Genomic DNA, 22,251 nt, shown 5'->3' with positions numbered 1-22,251 from the left:
ACCACATCCTGACATCGAGAGAATGTCAGACAGAGAGCTGTTAATTCAGTTGAGACAATTAATTAAAATACATAGACAATTGGTTCAATATGTCATGCAGACTTTAACAGTCCAACCAGCAATAAAAATTCCACAGCACACCCCTCACCAGGGGAACACAAACATAATTACACCACAGACTATATAATCAGTCATTGGCAAATTACCCGCAAAACGGGAACAAATTCCGTTCTGGTTAGCTCAAAAGATTACTCAAATAGAGGCAGTATTCCCTGATAGTACACCTCATGAAAAACACAGAATTCAGATGATCTGTTTACCAATGGGCATCGCACCACATGTGGAAGACTGTGACACTTGGGGAACAGTCTTTGCTTCAATCTACACAAAAACACATGGTGTTCCGTCTATTGCGGTTATACCAGATGTTGTAATCCGAGTCATCCCAGGAAGATGCAGATTCACATACCTGACCTCTAATAAGGGAGAAACAGTACCAATAGCATACAAGTCAATACACTCCAGAGTTCTAGAAGTACCACCATTGATTCTTACGTGACTGAGGAAGCTTGGACCAACTATCTTCAGGAACATTTCAACACAGTGCAACAGTCTGGAACATCTAGCGGACAGGATAAGGCTAAAAAAAAGTCTAGCTCGGTCTCCGCAATTGGTCAGTACTGCATTCAACCCAACCGAAAAACAAATTATAAGTAGGATCGCGAAGGGGAAGGTGGAGGGGGTGCCAGGCCCCAACGGGATCCCTCCAATACTGTTCAAACAAAACCCGGAATACTGGGCAGCGGCCTTAGTGCCACTTTTCAAACGAATAACAGACACTGAAACAATCCCAGCGTCATGGAAAGGCTCTATAATAGCGCCAATACACAAGAAGGGCAACATAAAGGATACAAAAAATTACAGATTAGTAGCCTTAATCGATAACAAAGCCAAATACTACGCTGGTCTACTTTTAGAGGAGCTCTTGGAATGGTCAGAGGAAAATGCAGTGATCCCCATCACCCAGACAGGATTCCGTAAACAAATGGGTACAACGTCAAACATGATGGCTCTCTCGCTCCTCAACGATGCCACAAAGACAGCCAATCTACCCCTGTATGTATGCTTTATCGATTTTACTTCAGCGTTTGACACCATCAACAGAAACTTACTATGGTCAAAGCTGGAAGAAAGGAATATTCCACCAGGGCTACTCACACAGCTGAACTTACTACACACGGACACATGGGTCCAAGTCAATCTAGGGCCTGGAGAACTCCTGTCAAGGAAAATAATGACCAAAAAAGCCCTAAAACAAGGTTGTGTGCTAGTGCCAACATTATTCAACATCTTTTTGTCTGACCTTGCACAGCAGCTGGATGAAACCAACTCTCACGCTCCAGCCATAGGTGGTCTTACTCTCTCTAACCTAATGTATGCTGACGATATTGTGCTAATTAGCAGAACACCAATAGGATTACAACGTCTGATCAGCACAACGTTTAAGTACTCGACAGAGAACGGCTTAAGCATTAACCTCTTAAAAACCAAAGTAATGAGGATAAAAGCAAAAACAACATCAGAAGGATTTCGCTGGCACATGGGAGGGATCACACTGGAAATAGTGGAGGAGTACAGGTACCTGGGTGTAATCCTTGACAATAAGGGCTCATTCCAATAGCAAAAGGAAGCAATAAAACGGAGGGGCATCAGCATAGCGATTGCACTAAGGAGCCTCAAAACGAAAGCAGTCGGACGTAGCTTCACCCCCCTGCTTCAAGTACTTCAGGCAAAATTAACATCAGCAGTAACTTACGGAAGCGAATGCCTCCGAGGGAGGGACGCTCAGCTATTGAACAGTACAATAGCGAAGGCGATGAGAATGATTTTCAGCCTGCCCAACTACACCTCTCAGGCACAAATACGGCTGGAATTCGGCCTGAGAATCCAATCGACGGAGTGAATCAGTGCCTACGTCAAAAGATGGCATAAGATCCAGAGAGGAGAAGCTGTAAGCCTAAATCACTATCTATGGCAGAGGTATTCAAACTTTTCCAGGTTGAGCCCCCCCAGCTGAATTCCCCCAGATGTTGGGCCCCCCCACCACCCGACCGAAACCTCGGGAATCCGGCACACCACATGATCGACTGCAACGCGCACACCACGGGCCATATCCGGCAAACAATGCTCAACACAACAAGAGTGCCTAGCAAACTGCAGGCCTGTGAGTGGGTGTGGCGAAACAACAGAGGCGTACCACACAGCTCAAAACACAATCCTCCAAGGCAAAGGAAGTCATCACAACCCTCCCCATCCATCATGTACACCTTGTCATCCACCAACTCCCCCACCATTCATTCCTTCCCTCCATCTGTGCCCCATCCACATCCAAACCCCTTCAACCACTTGCAAACCCATCCACCATCCATCCCTCCATCCATCATCTCACCCATCCATCCCTCCATCCACCCATTCATCCATCATCCATCCATCCCTTCACCCAATCCATCCCCTCACCAATCCATCCACTCTTCCACCCATCCATCCACCCACCCACGCATCCATTTAACCACTCACCCCTTCACCCAAGCTATCCTCCCACTCATCCATCCACTCCTCCATTCATTCATCCATCCACTCCTCCATTCATCCATCCACTCTTCCACACATCCATCCATCCACTCCTCCACCCATCCATCCACTCACTCATCCATCCAACCACCCACCCTCTCAACCATCCAGCCATCCCCCCACCCACTCATCCATCCACCCAGTCACTCATCCGTCCACCCACTCAACCCCCCCACTCATCCATCCACCCACCCATCCATCCATCCCTCCCGCTCTCCACCCACCCCCACTCATGCACTCTCTGTCCCAACCATCTCCATGCTCCTCTACTCACCCATCTATGCACACACCTGCCCATCCACTCTGCCAATCATTCATCCATGTCCTCACTCATCCATCCATCCATCCATCCATCCTCCCCCTCTCTCTCCATTCCCCCCTCACCCAGCCACCCATCCCTCAACCCACCCTTCACCCATCCACCCACTCATCCATCCACTCATCCACTCATGAATCCATCCATTGACCTCTCACCCACCCCTTCACTCCTCCATCCATCCCCCCGTCCATCCACCCTCCTCAATCACCCATCCATCCCCACATCCACCCCTTCACTCATCCATCCATCCATTCATTCACCCCTTCACCCATCAATACACCGACTCGTCCACCATCCACCCCCCATCGATCCATCACCATTTCACTGATCCATCCATCCATCCCTCCACCCATCCATCTACCCTTCCAACCATACACACATCCATCCACTCCCATCCATCCCTCCACTCGTGCATCCATCCTCTCTCCCACCATCCATCCACCCCTTCACCCATCCATCCATCCATCCATCCATCCATCCATCCATCCATCCATCCATCCCCTCACTCATCCATCCACCCCCCCACCCATACATCCACCATGTCACCCACACATCCACCATGTCACCCACACATCCACCATTCCACCCATCACTCCACCCATACATCCACCACTACACCCATGCATCTATTCACCCACATGGCAACATAACGGACGTCTGGTGGCCGGCTCCAGCCGACATCCCTCGCTCTCCCTCTAGCTGCCTCTGTCTCCCTCGCTCTCCCTCTGTCTCCCTCGCTCTCTCTCACTCTGCCTCCCTCGCTCTTCCTCTGTCTCCCTCGCTCTCCCTCTGTTTCCCTCGCTCTCCCTCACTCTGCCTCCCTCGCTCTCCCTCTGTCTGCCTGTCTCCCTCCCTCGCTCTCCCTCTGTCTGCCTGTCTCCCTCGCTCTCCCTCTGTCTGCATGTCTCCCTCCCTCACTCTCCCTGTCTGCCTGTCTCCCTCGCGCTGCCTCCCTCGCTCTCGCTCTGTCAGCCTCTGTCTCTCTCCCTCGCTCTCCCTCTGTCTATCTGTCTCTGTCTCCTTCCTCCCTCGCTCTCCCTTGTCATCTCACCCTGCCTGTGTGTGCGCGGGCTGACACAGCTTCTGGGCGCACACACACACTCAGCCAGGCAGCCGCACCCGAGCACTTCACACCTCTTTAAGAGACCATTTGCATGCTAATGAGCTTTGTTCAGCTCTTAGGCCCCTGCAGCCCCACTCTGACGGAAATCGCCCGCCCTCACAGAGAGTCTACATCGCGCTGCCACAGGGACAAAGGAACGGGCACAAAGGGAAGATCAGAGTGGATCGCGCGCCCCCCCTGGGATGGTGCCAGGCCCCCCCAGGGGGGCGCGCCCCACAGTTTGAAGAACCCTGATCTATGGAATGAGATAGAAAGTAAGAGCAATAGTGCGGCCGCAAAATATCTTAAGCACTCAATAAACTCCTTGGGCGTACAAGAAGCCTGGAAGCTCAGTGGGTCTCTCAACACCTTTAAACAGCTAGTCAACAAATCAGTAAGATCTATCTCGCAAATTGAGGATAAAGCAAGCCTAGCTAACCGGGCCCATGGCTGGTTAGTCATCCTAAGCTACACAAGCAGTTTCTGCCAAAGCTATTTAGGAGTCGGGTTCACCAGGCACACAAAGGAGAAGTTCCTACGCTTACGGCTGGGCCAACTTCCAGCACAAAACCATCTTCCCCCTTGGAAAAGGCCCCAAGAGACAACCAATTGCCGAATATGTGGGAACGCAAAAGAAGATATCCAGCACCTAATATGCACTTGTAAAGGCCTGGACAAAGAGCGCAGATCTCTCCTAAAATTGCCTCTCAACCGGCTGGGCATGAGAACTTGCCAGCAGGCGGTTAAGGCTTGCTTTGATGGAAAAAATATTCAACTAGCTTGCCATGTGGTCAAATTCCTGGAGGAAGCAGAAAAGAAACAAGAACGACAGAGGGCAGATACTGGATGAATCTAACCCAAGAGGCAAAACTGAAAGGGACAACGACCAGGAATCAACCATTCAATACGGGCAATGAACAGACTCCAGAACGCTAATCATCACATAATAAAACATTTGGGGATCGCTACGGACTAATAAGACTCTTTTTTACATTTTTTACATTCGAATCATACATTACAGTTCGGTCTAAACCCAGATGCAAGTTTTTTTTACATAGCCAGTCCCGGCAAAACAAGTGACTTCCTCTATTTTTATACTATGCTCAGCCTGAAAGAAGCATACATTTTTGCAGTAACTAATATATCTTTTTTATACAAAGTCATTCTCATTTTATATATTTTTTTAAATAATAGTATTTAACTAATGTATTATATGTTAAAATTTGCAATGGTTTTAATTAACTGAGCAATAAAGATTACTTACTTACTAACTTAATAGCATACAAATCACACTTGTACACACAGGCTGAAATGAAATTCAGTTCTACTGAGAAAATTCTGACAACGGTTAAAACTGCAGTAACAAGGGAGAGAGCCCTAGCCCAAGGGAAACACATATATGTTTTAACACCAGTATCAGCCCTCGAGGCAGTAACAAGACCGAGCATTCCAAATGCAATAGCCTTACATCCAGAATGGATATAATGGGTTAATTCTCTTGTTGCATCAGACGTAGTGTACGCTTTTGATCCCAATATGAAAAAACTAGAATATCTAGAATACGAGTATGAAGGTCCTCTGCCGACCGAAATTCTGCCTCTAGAACAGTACGTCTGTGTAATCTACACAGATGGATCTGCACAACACTGGATTGTGGATAGACAAACATATAATTCTGCATGTGCGATTGTAAAAGGTCGCTGGCGCTTAGGTAAATTCAGACCAATGGTCACTAAAACTCAATCACTCAGAAACTGTACAACTCAGCGAGCTGAACTACAGGCTTTAATGATGGCGCTTGAAAATGCCAATCGTGAATTTCCCACACTAATAGTGTGCGATTCACATTACTTCGTCCAGTCTTACAATGATTTCTTGCAGACCTGGATTCAAAACGGTTACAAAGATGCGAAAGGCGGCACAATAAAACACAAAAAGCTTTGGGAACAAGTAGTTCTTTTGCAGAAAGAACTACAAAAGACTCACGTGATCCAGACACTGAGTCATCAACGTGATGGCGTTCACGTTGCAGGGAATTCATTGGCTGAGAAAGCCGCAAAGGCAGCTGTTCAACCGGCTTCCGTAGCTACAATTAAGCGTTCTAAAAAACTAATAGATTGTGAAACAATGCTAGCAGTAAAAGCCTCATTGGAAGGAAATTATGCAGCGTTACCTCTAAATGATCCACTCGGAAATACATACATAATTGATGCAAACTCCGTTCCTTTTGCTCAAATCCCTGGAGTGGTGGACAGAGTAATTCCAAACAGGAACCGGAGGGCGTACTTGATTCAAGAAGCACATATGGGAATGGGTCTGAGGCATCAAATGATCTTAACATCTCTAATAGAATTACAAATAATGTACTGGTGGCCCGGAATGAGCGTGCAAGTTTATAACTTTGCAATGGATTGTCAGAACTGCAACAGAGATCTCAGTTGTGAACCGGACCAGATAACTGACTCAAGTCCAGTAGGACAAGCCCAGACACCTCTGTTAGATAGCATTAGACTATCTATACGCAGACGTCCCCACGGACAAATGCGGTCCCATAAAAATTAAGACGAGATTCATTTGGATGTGGCCCCAGCGCTCGGCTGTCACCAGAACTGGTGTTAAAGATCTGCGAGTCTTTATCTGCATATACGCAATTGGCTACATTAAGACCAGGGTCCTGCGTTTAGCCCTCGAGCTTACAAGGAGGCCATGGCCAGCTTGGGCATTGCGCTGCGGTACTCCAGCCCCTTCCATCCTGAGGGTAATGCCGTAGTGGAGAGAAAAAACCATGACATAAAGCAATCTATAACAGCGAGGGTATTAGGTTTGGGTGATGGGTGGGTCAAACATCTAATAAGTGTCCAACGTAGTCTTAATAATCTGCCAAGACATTCTCTGGGTGGAATCACTCCGTATGAACTTTTGTTTGGTACTAGAATGTTGATCAAAGATCTCGATCGTCAGACTTCAGTGGTGGAACAAAAAACCTTTGATATCAAAGACCGTTTGGTTGTTTTACAGGACTTAAATGAAGCAAGAAGAAGTCTAAGTAACACAAAGCAAAAGCCAGCAATCACTGAAGAAAAACCACCTGTCCCAGCAAGACCTTTAGGAATTCCATAGATTGGGGATCTGGTCAGAGAAAAGATTGCAGTAAAGAAGGAATTTGGGCCTTCTTACAGAAAAGCAGTACCTGTCTTAGAAATCCTCGGAACAAGATCAGTAGTACTAACGCCACTTGCTGGAAAAAAGGAGAACAGAGTTGTATCAATCGACCTGGTAAAACCACAATCATGTGGCCAATAATAAGTAGTAGGCCCAGTGGACTCCCAAGATGTAGCAGAAGACCAAACCTTGCTACAATCCAAGAGGCTCAAACTGAGAGACTAATCACATTTGATACACCTACAGTGAACAAAGAAGAACTATGCAACAAAGCAATGGAACTTAAGCCTCTTGAGACCCAAATTGCAACAATTCATCAAGAAACACCAGTCTACAATGATGTAGCATCTGACTATACGAATGTGAAACAGGAAGAAAAAAATCCAAAAGTCAAAAACAATCCGGATGCAATTCCAACAATTGACAGCACTGCCTCTGGCTATTTCATAAATTTCGATGACTTTTCTGAAGATCCCAGTGAACATGAAGAAAAGCCAGCAAACAAAACTTTCAAAGAAAAAATAACAAAACTTTTTCATCAACTTGGAGAAATATATCTGATTTTACCATGGATTGAATTGTGGATTGTGTTAGGTGTACTTTTCCTCTTGCTCTGGCTCATTTTAGTTATAAGCATGAGAAGGATGATTGATGGAAAATACAGTACGATGGACACAGCAAGTCAGAAAGTCAACTTGGTTCTAAAACCTCACAAATCTTCTCACATTGAAAAAAGAGAACTATCAAGACAACCCTCAGTGGCACCCTCATCTACAGACCACGCACACAATTCAGCGAAGACATCACAGACTTCATCAGCCTGCACGACCTCCCCTCCGCAGACTACATCCTCCTAGGGGACCTCAACTTCCACCTGGAGAACAACAAGGACCGCAACACCATTGCCCTGCTGGACAACCTTGCAAACCTCGGACTCAAGCAACTGGTCAACACCCCCACTCACTACGCAGGCCACACGCTTGATCCCATCTTCTCATCCAGCAAGCACATCACCTTCAGCCACTCTCTACTTCACTGGACCGACCACAGCTGCGTCCACTTCAGCTTCAGAAAAACAACGACCCACCACCACCCGCAACAGGTTCCTCACAGGAGCTGGAGGAAGATCACCGCCGAGCAGCTCACCACCTCCCTCAGCCAGAACCCGCCCGCAAGCACAACGGACCCCAACGAAGCAGCCCGCAACTTCACACAGTGGCTGACAGCCTGCGCAGACGACCTCGCGCCACTGAAGAACCCTCCCAGCAGACCCAGAAGCAAGAAAGTCACCTGGTTTACCGACAAACTCAAAGACTCCAAGAAGAACTGCCGAACCCGTGAAAAAACCTGGCTCCTCAAACAGACAACAGACAACATGACCACCCTCAAACAAGCCACCCGCAAGCACCACCAGCTCATCCGCACTACCAAGAAGAAAACACTGAAGGAACGACTGGACAACAACGCCCACAACAGCAAGGAACTCTTCAGCATCGTCAAGGAGTTCTCCAACCCCAGCACCGGCAACAACGACGTCACTCCTTCTCAAGACCTCTGTGACTCTCTCGCCTCGTTCTTCCACCGCAAGATCGCCGACATCCACAACAGCTTCGGCGCACCAGCCACGCTACCCACCGTCGAAACAACGCCCCCCCACCACCACCCTCCGCACCCTGACCACGGTGACCACCGAAGACACAGCCCGAACGATGAACACCATCCACTCCGGATCTCCGACCGACCCCTACCCCCACCACATCTTCAACAAGTCCGACTCCATCATCGCACCCCAACTGCGGGACATTATTAACATCTCCTTCAACACCGCCACCTTCCCAGAGAGCTGGAAGCACGCCGAGCTCAGCGCCCTACTGAAGAAACCAACAGCGGACCCCACCGACCTCAAGAACTTTCGCCCCATCTCGCTCCTCCCTTTTCCTGCCAAAGTCATCGAGAAGACCGTCAACAGACAGCTGGCCGCCTTCCTCGAGACGAACGGATCCCTTGACCCCTCGCAGTCCAGTTTCCAAGCCAACCACAGCACCGAGACCGCCCTCATCACAGCCACCGACGACATCAGAACCCTGCTCGACAACGGGGAAACAGCGGCCCTCTTCCTCCTGGATCTCTCCGCAGCGTTCGACACTGTCTGCCACCGCACCCTAGTCCAACGCCTCAGCAACACAGGTGTCCAAGAGAAGGCTCTGGAACGGATCATCTTGTTCCTCGCCGGAAGAACACAGAGAGTCCGCCTCCCCCCGTTTCGATCCGAGGCCACCGAAGTCAACTGCGGCGTACCGCAAGGATCATCACTCAGCCCCACCCTCTTCAACGTCTACATGAGACCACTTGCAGCCATCGCACGCCAACACAACCTCAACATCATCTCCTACGCCGACGACACCCAACTGATCCTCTCCCTCACCAGTGACCCCGCCAACGCCAGAACTAGCCTACACGAAGGGATGAAAGACGTCGCCGAGTGGATGAAGAGCAGCCACCTGAAACTGAACTCAGACAAGACGGAAGTCCTCATCCTGGGGTCATCACCCTCTGCCTGGGACGACACCTGGTGGCCCCCGGCCCTAGGCAGCGCACCCAAGCCAACGGACCACGCACGCAACCTTGGCTTCATCCTGGACTCCTCCCTCTCGATGACCAGACAAGTCAACGCCGTCTCCTCATCATGCTTCAACACCCTACGCACGCTCCATAAGATTTTCCAATGGATCCCGACCGAAACCAGGAAGACGGTCACCCAGGCACTCGTCACGAGCCGACTGGACTACGGAAACACCCTCTACGCCGGAACCACAGCCAAGCTATGGAAACAACTCCAACCCATTCAGAACGCCTCCGCCCGACTCATCCTGGACATCCCCCAACCCAGCTCCCGTCAGCAAGAGAATCACTTTCAGACTCCTCACCCACGCACACAAGTCCCTCCACGACTTGGGCCCCAAGTACCTCAACGACCGACTGACCTTCTACACGCCCACCCGCCAGCTACGTTCGACAAGCCTCGCCCTCGCCGCCGTACCACGCATCCGAAGAGACACCGCCGGAGGAAGATCCTTCTCCTACCTGGCGGCCAAGACGTGGAACTCCCTCCCCACCCACCTCCGGCTGACCCAGGACCATCTCGCCTTCAGGAGACAACTCAAGACCTGGCTGTTCGAGCAATAGCAGACCCTCCTTCCCCTAAGCGCCTTGAGACCCTCCGGGTGAGTAGTGCGCTATACAAATGCCATGATTGATTGATAGATCATCAGTGAACATTACAGCCATCCCTATACCAGGTGGTATAGCATGGGACGCTACTGATTACGATATTTATGGCCCGGTTGAACTTCTGAAATATCCACACCAGTTTAAAGTTTCTTTAAGTGACTTTGTCTCACCAAGTACTTTCTCTGATGATTGGGACTTTTGAAACGATTAATAACATGATGTCAGATTTAGAAATGTCAGCAAAAATTTACAGAACATGATTATTTAGAAGGTTTATCAAATTATGAACAAATGTACTGTTTTAATCATTATGGTCACCACTATGTATAAATCTGCGAATCCTAGAAATGTTTTAACTAATAATCAATGGGAACATTGTCCAACACCGCGAAAAGGCAGCTCTAAAACATTTTATGAGAAATTCCCATACTTCTCAGGGTTTAATACCACAGATCCAGAAAAGTTTTATTTCAACAGTATGAATAAAACAGGAATGAAAAATATGTTGACCAATACAAAACAGATAAATTCTGCAGAATTGTATGAACAATTGTCTACATTTGGTTTTGAATTCTGGAAAGACAACATTGAAACAAAAACTATCTGGGGGTCAAAAGATTGGCAAGTACAGGGTTTAGAATCATTATTCAGAGCCTGCATGATCCCAGAACAAATAATGTTCCTGAATGACAGCATTCAACAAAACAACCTGTCTTGGCCTAGCCAAGATAAAATATTTAAATAAACCGTCTATACCAAAGCCCATACCTGATAGTAATAGCACTACATATGAGGAGATAGACGTATCCCATATTTTAAACCAAAACAGAACAAATCCTGATTGGAGAAAATGGTTGATCTGGCCCACAGACACAAATAGCTGTCAAGATAGATTCCTGAATAACACACAGGGGTTCAAGCAAAACAGGCCAGACCCAAGATATTCCCAGAGACAACATCCAGGGATAGTCACCACATACAGTGTAGGAAAACTATGCCTCGATTGGCTACAGAGATCCTCACTTCCTGAAATTAAGCAACACTTGACCTTACTTAAAGAAGGTGCTGACTTGCGAGATTTCTTATTAGGACCTCGCAAACAGCATCAAAAACGTATCATATACGCCGGTATATATGCGGCTTACAACGAGAGTTGGAAAGTGACGCAACTTGAAACTGCTGAAAAAATACAAGAAATTGACCGTATTAATTTGGAAAAAACCCTTTCTGTCGTGGGCAATGGGTTAACGACTCTGTCCTCCAGAATTTATTCTTTGGACAGCATTGTATCATCTGCAATAGATATAATAGAACAGGCTATGCTTATGTTACAACATGGCCAGTCCCAATTACGTTCTATTGTACAACTAGGCTGGATGTTACAAAATCTCAGTTCAGACTATGTGCCCTGGCGCCTAATCAACACGACGTCATTATTCTCTATATTTAACTTGACAGATAAACTAATCTCTTTGGCACAAAGAGGAGCAGACTATACGGTGCTGAGCATTGAAAAACTCGAGAGATTACCATTGACAGTTTCCGAGAAACCTGTCATTGAATGGATAATACATGGCATCATAGCGATACCAGTATCAACATTCCAGTTTCAATATTGCCTTAAGCATATACCAGCGGGCCTGTATGAAAGGCTGGGTAATGGGTACATCAAGTCAACCTGGAGCTTACCGTATACATATAAATGTAGAAATGGGGGGAATAAAGAGGTATTTCTTAGTGGGAAAAATTGTGAAAACTCACTAAGCGGTACACTTCTGTGTCAAGAAATTAACTTACATGGAGCCTGTGAAGGTTCGTCTAATGACTTTTTTTTGCCACCTGCACGGCACCCCAGCAACACAAATAGAGCCTTTTTCAGGTAGCTTTCCAACAACAGTTATGTTATGTTAAGTGACCACAGCTGTTGTGGCATGTTGCCAGGAACGGCCTATCTCGTCAGTGTTACATCCAGGGTCACTTGTTGTATGCAAGTATTGTATCTAAACAGCAAGCCAGACAAGGAGGCAACGATATTGCCTTCATTGAATATCTCTTCTATTTGAATTGATACTTTAAGCAGAATGAAATCTTTTACCTCGTCTAGAGAGACATATGACCTGCAAGTCGCAAGGACATCTGCAGAGATACATGCATTATTATCAACAAACTGCCCTGTGCACTTCGTAGAAATGTTAAGCCAAATCTTGAACATGTCTGATACCAGCGGAATCGCACATGTATTTAAGACAATTTTTTCGGGACTATTATCACCCTTCGAAGCAGTCCTGAGCATCTTCCCGAATTTCGTGCACTCTGTGTTCGGCGGCCTGCCTCTCATCTTGGGACTCGTAGCAGGAATCTTATTTTTGTTCCTTCTGCTCCGATATGGCAAGTCCAGTCACAAGCAATACCCAGGTTACCATGGAACAGACGCTCCTGGCAATGCGGTACATAGATATAATTTCAAAAGTCCTCGGCTTGGCTCGGCTAAGAGATCTGAATACCACATGGTTTCTTTAATTCAGACCAATTTGGCAAGATTGCATCTTACCTGTTCTACGATGCCTGCTCTACGGAGAAGAATGCGTGTTAGACGTCTGTCTCACACTCCCATCAGCAGTACCAAAGGATGTCGATACTTTGCTTGGTTCGGTAACGGCTCATGCAATGTGTTGTCCCCAGCGGCTACCAATTCTGATGACGGCATTCGTTGAGACCTCACAGCAACAAGCTGGCAGTGAGGTTCGAGATGAAAGCGGCACACAGGTAAAACCTTCTGTGACCATTGCTGATGTAGACAACAATGGCGTCAATGCATCTCACATTTGCACTATTTCTACTTTTTCGGACATGGCCCAACTTTCACCTACTGTTGTAGACGAATTCTTTGCCAGCCTATTTGAGCTAATGTTCTCTCCTAACAACGAGAATAACTTTTAAAAAACAGGAGCACACAGCGTTCCCTGAACTTTGAATTTGGCCTTCAATTTTGATAAACAGAACTTCCAAACCTGTCTGAAGCGGAAATTATTTTTGTTCGTTCCCAAAATATTTACCTTTTGGCACAGGGTTATCTGCTTAAAGTAGAACTATTCTTAGAGAACAAGATTTCTATTTTTGAAAAACTAGAGACAATATTTTCAACTTAGCCTCTAGCACATATAAAATCTTGTATAGAAAAATGTGATGAAATGGTCTCGACCTTCTCTTCTGTATTTAAGAGCCATTTCATAAATGTAAACATTTTTAAAATCATTCAATTAACATTACAAATGTAAACTATATGCATTATTTGAATGATACCACTGCTTAGAAAGACATACAGTTTAATACTGATTTTTCATGTACATACCATTTCAAATACAATTATGTATTTTGGGTTGGGATGGGAAACACATGCTTAGATTTGTTTTGATTGCTTAGCATTTAGTAATGATGGACATTCTACGCGGAGTGGGTGTTGTGGACGAATCTAGGACTCTAGTGTAATCATCCCGATTTATGCCCTTATATAGTTAGAACTCCTGGAGTCCTAAAAGGACTTCGAGTTCTTAGTGACGTATTATGTCCAACCTTACGTCAAACTCGGCACCTTCCAGGTATAAATATACCAGCATCTGCCCTAGCAAAACACACGGTGGTTTGGAGCAGATCGACTAACTACTTGCCTGACGCCCTGCTATAGCGAGTGCTGAAGGAAGCCGACCCTCCCGCTGACGCACTGAGAAAGACGCCGTCTTTTCTCTTGCCGAGAAATCCAGCTCCGGTGTTTGCGGGTTGCTGGGAGATCGAGTCCTGAGAGAGAGATACAAGCCCTCCTACATTCTATAAACAAGGTATGGAGCTGATTAGACCCATAGAGAAATCTTGGTTAGAGCCTTGGCAGAAACTATTTAACTTTAAACTGCTTCTCCCCTACTTGTTCCCATGTACTAGGCTTAGGTTAGGTACACCGGGGTAGGCGGGTAGCACCAGTTAAGTACGTTTAGTCAATATTTTATCATTGTATGTATTTTATCCATTTTAAGTACTGTATAGCTTAGAAACTATACCATGCTTTTACAGTAAAACTCTGGTCTCTCTATTTCTCTGCACTTCTGGTGAAACTAAGCATGCACGATTGACTGAGTAAAATAGCCATCTATTGTTTCCACGACTCTAGAGATATATTTCTAATTCTTGGGAAATAAAGTTGTCATGTTTATGCGGTTGTAAGAAACTAATCCCTTCTTGTGTACTAGAGAAAGTTTCTAGTGACCTCTGAGCTAGCTGGCATTCATAATTAAGTCTAACATATTCAATAGAGACCTAGTCGACTTCAGTCCTATGTCTAAACTATCGTTTATGTTATTCCAATGCGCAGAGCCTATTGGGAATATAGGAACTACACTACACTTCTCTAAAATTGCTTCTTGAACTCCCCAAAAATTCTATGATTCGAGCTATAAGGAGGGAGCTGAGAACTCTAGCCTGCAGTTTGCTGGCTGATGCCAGAGCCTTGAGCTTTTTAGCTGCTCTTAAAATTTGGCCCCCATGTGGCAAACTGTCTGAGCAAATTTTGCCGGAGAGGATGACATCTATCTATGGGAAAAGGAATCCTGTGACAATAATGCAAAAGAGTTTGAATGTTTCAGAGAGGTGTATTAAAGATGGGGAAGTGGTTTCGTTTAACTAGATAAAGAGCTCACTCAGGATAAGTGTCATAGAAACCAGTTGGAAAGAGGATATGTGCCATCTTAAAACTAAGAGCTCAGCTATTCCTTTCTTAAAATCACAGGAGAGCACAGATTTGTTACCAATATATATAATATCCCAGACATGGAATGAAGTTTTGTGCTATAGGGTGGGAATTGATCCTGGGTGGTGTATTAAAGATTGAAATGAGAGTTGGTTAAGTGCAATAGCCAGTGCCCCTTTATGAGATAGAAGAAATACTCAGTGAGCCATTTATTGCTGGATTGTTTATTCTTTTTGGAGAAAAGGAAAAAGATTCTTCAGCCTGTGTTTAAAAAATACGGGATCCAAGCAGGAGATGCGGGGCTAGAGCTTATTTATAGTCTTAGATTTTGAGATTTAGCTATCGCTGTTGGTCAATCCTTGTCTAACATCATAACGACAGAACTGGCACTATCTTCCCCATAGGGTTGAAGATATAGGTCTGTATGGATGGAATACCATTCAGCCAGCTGATATTAAGTAAATCCGTGGATCCCCAAATAGGAAGGTTGTGAAAAGCTGCTATGCATATTGCACTTTAGAATCCTGTTTAGGGAAAATGTATGATTTGATGCTGGTTCAATACATTACATTTTAAAATGTTATTGTGACAGAATGTATCATTCTTATGTTGACCATTTTCTTTTTTACTATTTTTAGTGAAATGTTACAAATGTATACAAGACTTGTATTGTAGATTGCATTGGGTTAGGGTAGGGAACTTTTTTTATGATTATTTAACTGAAGTGGAATAATCTACAAGTAGTCATGTTAAAGTATATAACCACGCAGTGTTTATTATTATTATAGCTAAGTACTTTTTTATGCCTTTCTCTATTTTATGAAAATGTGTGTAATATTTTTATAAAAGTATATTTCTTGGAAATGAAGTACTCTGAATTGAATTGACTATAAGTGCAATGGGTCCCTGCTAACAATGCCCCCAGTGCCAGTGTGCTTTCCCTTGAAACAAGGTAAATATCCTATTGTAACCCAAGGACTTTAGCACCCATGTAAGTCTTTAGTATATGATACCCCTGGCACCCAAACATGAGTATTAAATGGGGTCCTCCAAGGGCTGCAGCATGTATTATGCCACCTTAAGGGATCCACACCCAAACAGAATGCAGACTGCCACTGCAGGCTGAGTGAAAGAGGGCACACCATTCTGAAAACATAACATGGCACACTCACGGTGTGCCATGCCAAGTTACACTGCATATAGTTTATGTCAGTCACTCCTACAGCTTGCCTTAGAGCCCTTAGGCAGGGTGCATTATATTATATGCGAGGGCAAATCTGCATTAGCAGTTACGCCCCTGTGATGTCTAGTTCCATTGCTAGATAAGGCAAGTGATCAGGCAGCCATCTTAAAGACATGTACTGGGCACTGTTCATTACGAGTTACCCAGCTACATGATGGCTTCACTGAAACTAAGCGTGTTTGGTATCAAACACCTTGTCTTAATAAATCTCTACAGATGCCATTACTAGATGTATTATGACATGTACCCAGCGGACACCTTAGATGTGCACTCTAAAAACCTATTAGTCCTCTAGTGTGCTGACTGACTGTTATCTCCCAGTCTGCCAACATAGATGAGTTTCTGACCCCCTGTAAGTTAGAGCCCGCGCTCTCAGAGGCAGAATCAATGCCTGCTCAGGCGGAGGGTGGTCACACCTCCTCCAGGAGGATGGCTAGTGAATTAGCATATCGTACAAAAACAAGGAAACCCAATTTAAGTAATCAGGGGCCTTTGGGTGCAAATTATTTTGTAGAAACAACAGTCCCTCACAACAAGAATGATTTTAAGGAATGTACAAATAGAGATACAAGGATATCTATATTTTGCTGTCCAATCCTTTAATATGTTATGTTATGTTAAAAGGGTGCTTCTATAGCGCACGGCTACTCCGAGGAGTGTCCCGGCGCTGTTGGAGCCTCACAGGTCAGGGAGAAGGGCAGAGGAAAAACCAGGCAGTAAAGGTCCTGAGAAACAAAACAGGGATGGAAGAGACCTATTGCTGAAACAACCAGGTTTTCAAGTCCTTCCTGAATGTCAGGAAATTGGAACAGGACCTGGGCGCGAGAGGAAGATCGTTCCACAGTTGGGGCGCCAGATGTTTAAAGGCGCGGCCGCCGATGCGTGCTCGATGAATCCTAGGGGTGACTGCCCTAGCTTGAGACGACGAGCGAAGGGATCTCGATGGAAGGTAAAACGTGATCCACTTTCGAAGGTAGCGGGCGCCAAGACCATGCAGGGCTTTAAAGGCGATGGTCAGGGCCTTGAAAGCGATCCGCTTCTTGATAGGCAGCCAGTGGAGGGTTCTGAGGAGCTCCGTCGCCCTGGCCCTTCTGTTAAGGCCAAAGATGGCTCGGGCTGCCGAGTTCTGTACTATCTGCAGGCGCGATTTAAGATAGTCCAGGAGGCCAAGGTACAGAATGTTGGCGTAGTCCAGGCGAGAGCCAATCAGGGCCTGCACTGTGGTCCTTCTGTGTGCGATGGATAGGAGGGGCAGGAACTTTCTCAGCATCTTTAAGATCGTGAAGCATCTACCGACCAGGCCCGACACTTGTCCCCTAAGAGAGAGGCAGTTGTCGACCTGGATTCCTAGATTCTTCGCCGACCCTGAGTCACTGTCGGGTGGGAACATAGCGGCCGGCCACCACTCCTTCCACCTGGAATCGACCGGGCAGCCGAAGAAGAGGACCTCCGACTTTTCGGAGTTGCACTTGAGGCAGTGTCGGTTGAACCAGTCAAACACCGCCCCAAGGCAATTACGTATGGAAGTTCCGTCAAAGTCGTGGTCCTTATCACAGGTGAACAGGAGCTGCGTATCGTCAGCGTACAATACGATCTGGGCCCCAAAACCCTCCGCGAGTGCCGCCAAAGGGGTCATGTAAATGTTAAAGAGCGAGGGGCTCAGGATTGAGCCCTGCGGCACTCTGACCTCCAGAGGTGGCATCGCGGCGGAAAAAGGTGGGGCCCAGATAGTTTGTTGATGGTTAGAGAGGAAGGAACGGAACCAGTTGAACACCATCCCCCTCAAGCCCACCTCCCAGAGTCTTGCAAGGAGGAGTTTGTGGGGGACGGTGTCAAAGGCCGCAGAGAGATCGAGCATCACCAACATGACTTTTCCTCCCTTGTCCAAGGTGGACTTAATCACTTCGGTGACCTCGAGAAGAGCGGTTTCAGTGCTCATGTTAGAGCGAAAGCCTGACTGGGATGTGTGAAGAATATCATTAGCCTCAAGAAAGTGGGACAAAGAGGTGTGGACATGTTTTTCAACCACTTTCGCGAGGGCAGGCAACAGGGAGATGGGTCGGTAATTGGCGTGCGAGTCCGGATTCAGATTGGATTTCTTTAATAGTGGTAGGATCAGTGCATGTTTCCAAGGCTGCGGGACTTCCCCTGTGCTCAGAGAGAGGTTGAGGATCGGATTGATGAGCTGGTTAAGGGTGGGGGCTATTTGGGCAAGGACTTTGGCGGGGCAAGGATCCCGGGGAGAACCTGATTTCAGCTTAATTAGAAGGTCCAGTGAAGTCTGCAAAGACATATCCGGGAAGTTACAAAGGGACGGTTCTGACGTGGGAGATGACGGAACCAGAAGATCGGGAGAGGAAGTATGGATCATATTGGGGACCTCAAAAGATAGCTGGATATTTTTAATTTTGTCAGCAAAGAAGGCAGCCAGCTCGGTAATCCAGGACTCGGAGTGCATGATTTTGGGGTTCGTCCAGGAGGGGGAAATAAAGTCCTTGACAATCCTGAAAATTTCTTTACAGGAGCTTGTGGCCTCCTCAATACGGCTGGCCAGATATCATTTTTTATTGGCAATGATGTCACGATGGTAGTCTCTAATCTGAGACCTGTATGATTCCTTGCAGCTGGCGTCGTAGTGTTGGCGCCATTTCCTTTCGGCTATTTTGCACTGCCGGCGTTTGTCTGCCAGGGCCGAAGAGAACCAAGGGGCAGAAGATTTTACCGAAGATTAATTATTTAAAACAAAAACATACAAGTGGACTAAAAGCGCAGGCATTTATATTAGCTTGGCCAGAAACACAAATCCAAAATATCCCAAGAAAGATTGCAGTACATCACCATAGCACATCATGGTAAATATTTTATGCGGTTGTGCCAAGGTGATCCCAGTATTCTGCTTAAAGGGATCAAAATGTAATCAACTGTTCTCACCTTGACACAACCATATAAAATATTTACCAAGATGTGCTATGATGATGTAATGTAATCTTTCTTGGATTCACTCCCCTGCAACGCAACAAAGCTGACTGGTCTGCTGCTCCGGACGTTCCACGTACTTTGAAAGGCTCAGAAACACAGGTAATGGTTCTGCCACTCCCTTGAGGTTTGACCTGTCCTCTCTGCAAGTTTGAGGCCAGTATCCCTCGTCAAAACTGCCGGGACCAATCCCCTGTGCACGGCATTGACTTTCTATTGCTAAGGCTTGTTGGCTCTGCACTCCAGAGATCTTCGGCCACAAGAGGCTACAGCCTCCAGCACCTCTTCCTGCCAAGATCTTCGCCCTCACTGCATACTCTGCACCATGGTCGAGGGTCTTCTCTTGCTTCAGTGGGTTCCCCTGCTTGCTCAGGCCCTGCTCTGACTCTCCTGGACTTTATGACTTACTTGGACCTTTCTGGTCCCAACGTTGCTCCTTCATTGTTTTCCATGTCTGTTTTTGCTGACAAAGTTGTTGGTGCTCCCGCCGGACACCGACTCCCTCATTCTTGACTTTTGACATCGGAGAGCTCGTGAATGGCTCCTGGTCTTCCTTAGTGTCACATGGTCCTCACAGCTGCAGAGACAAGGTCACGCTCATCACTGCTGCAGCTTCCGTCATCGGTGATCATTGATCTTCCATGCCTCCTGGTAACCTCCAAGTGGCATAGACTCTGTCCCCTCTGCTTGCAGGTATTCTGTTCAAGAATCCACTCTGGAATTCCACCAGACTCTTGCAGTCCTCCATTGTGTTCTACAGTGTTATTGGACGTCACTGCGCACCTATGCACCTGGCTTCCCTGGTGTAGGTATTCTGGTTTCTGGGGTTTCCATGGGTGGGATGACTCTCCAACCTTCTGTCTTCCACTGGGTTTGTTCAGGGTCCACTGGGAAGGGGCCTTCTTCCAAACTACAACAGTAACCTTCCCTTTGACTCCTACTGAGTACGCACCTGTATTTTCACTCTGCACACAGCCTCTTGGGGCTCCTGGGTACTTACTGTGGCTAGTTCCATGTGTCCCCAGCTCTTCTGAGTCTCTTGGTTCAAGTCCTGACTTCAGTCACAGTTCTCATTCCTCTTTCTTCGTATATGGTTTGGTCTCCCCCTGGAGACCACCATGTATTGTGCTTACTTAGGTCTTGCAATTGAAGTATTATTGTGTATTTTTTGTTGATATCTCCTGGTAGTAGATATACCAATCTGTTAGTGAGTGTTGTGTAATCAACATACATATTTTATAACTATACTGTGTGGTTCTTTTTCGTTTAACCTACATGATTTGGTCTGGTGAAACAAGCTGTTTAACACTCTTTCTGCACTAAGCCTAAAGGCTGCTCTCCACAGCTACCACTTAGAGAGCTTTCAATGGTTGTCTAAGACCACTAAAATCACCATAAGGGTTGTCTGGATTAGTGGAAGGTGCTTCACTTAAATGTGTGTGCACCATATACTAAGCCAGTCTCCTACTATGAACCTAGGCAGCTTGGTACTATTATTTGTGACTGGCATAATGTTGGTACTATATAATTTTCAAATATGTCCAGTTCTTCAAGATCATTTTTAACTTTCTCAAATAGAAATAGCTACCACATACATGTCTCCCATAAATGTCTAGAGTTAAGTACCTTTTAATTCCAGGAGCTTCTCCTGCAGTGAGGTATCTTCTCCAATGCCCTGCAAAGTCTTCTTCACAATCTCATCTTTCTTAGGCTTCGAAATCTTCACCTCATCACACCTGAGAATCAGAGAACAACATTGTAGATGACATTCATACTTTACACCTGAGTAGGGTTTGGGAGTGTTTAGTGTTTCTAAGCCATGAGATAATTAAGTTAAAAAGAGAAAAATAAGAGAAATGTGAGAACAGATGTCTCTACCATGAGATATATTAGAGGTATCTGAAGCATACCAGGTGGTAAGCATTAATCTTGCCTGAAGACACAAATTGAAGAGTACTAATGGACATGGACGGATGATGTGGCTAATGAGATGAATGGATACCTTCTAAGGTGCAACATTGAATGGAGCAGGAGGTTGTGTAGTATATTTTGCTTGGAGAGCATCTCCCTGTATCAGTGTAATATGAAGATACAAGAGTGTTCTACAAGGACTTAGAGTTGGATGTCACAGCTGAAAGCAGAGTCTGGGCTTGTAGATCTACTGCTCCTGCTAGGGTTTAGTAATTACGTAATAGGATTCTTGAGGGGCGACTTGAAGGAGCACTTATGCGGCAAGGATCGGATGTCTTGTCTGTACTGCAAGGAAAAGGGAAGCTTGGAGGAAGAGATGATCTGGGTTCAGACCAGTACTTTTCACAATCAGAACCTGAAATTTACAAGCATCTGTGTTGTGCAAACCCACAAGTGCCATGTTTCAGGCTCTGAAGTTGGGCTGACTATCAACAGTATCCACAGTTCTCCATTCAGTGGAGTGTATATCAACTCTACAACTATGTATTGTACAGCAAAGACAAAAACAAAATATATATGGCAAAGATACCAGGAGCAGCCCAACTTACAGTAAGTGGCCAAGAAGGGGGTAGTCCTTTTATTTTGTTATTATATCATTTCTAGTACTTTTAGTATTTATTTAGGTTTCAATATTATTGTTATTTTTTTAGGGTTCGTAAACCCTAGGGGCTTGTGTGCCCTTGATGGAATTGCTGCATCCAGGCAGGGTTCACGCACCTGGACATGAGTCCAGACTCTGAGGTGGTGGGGTGAAGAAGGGTCCATAATTCCTTGCTTTAAGGTATTTGATAAACACTTGTGGTCCCTTTGGGACATCCCTGCATGATCTAGTGTATCAGGGGATTAGCTACCTGTCCCCCATTGATTCATACTCCCTT

At 46.1% G+C, this 22,251-nt stretch overlaps 1 protein-coding gene across 1 annotated transcript in view; it reads right to left on the bottom strand.

Moving 5' to 3' along the window:
• LOC147668903 (E3 ubiquitin-protein ligase TRIM17-like) overlaps positions 1-22,251 on the bottom strand; it is a gene marked incomplete at its 5' end in the record, with an annotated part of 400,957 nt that overhangs the window by 51,192 nt on the left and 327,514 nt on the right. Inside the window, one exon of the mRNA XM_086948368.1 lies at positions 21,029-21,138. Coding sequence (XP_086804494.1) covers positions 21,029-21,138 — 110 coding nt within the window. The remainder of the gene's footprint in view (positions 1-21,028; positions 21,139-22,251) is intronic.

The sequence above is a fragment of the Lissotriton vulgaris genome, unplaced genomic scaffold, assembly GCF_964263255.1.
Source record: "Lissotriton vulgaris unplaced genomic scaffold, aLisVul1.2 SCAFFOLD_1102, whole genome shotgun sequence".
Taxonomy (NCBI): domain Eukaryota; kingdom Metazoa; phylum Chordata; class Amphibia; order Caudata; family Salamandridae; genus Lissotriton; species Lissotriton vulgaris.
This window is presented reverse-complemented; position numbering and strand designations above follow the sequence as displayed.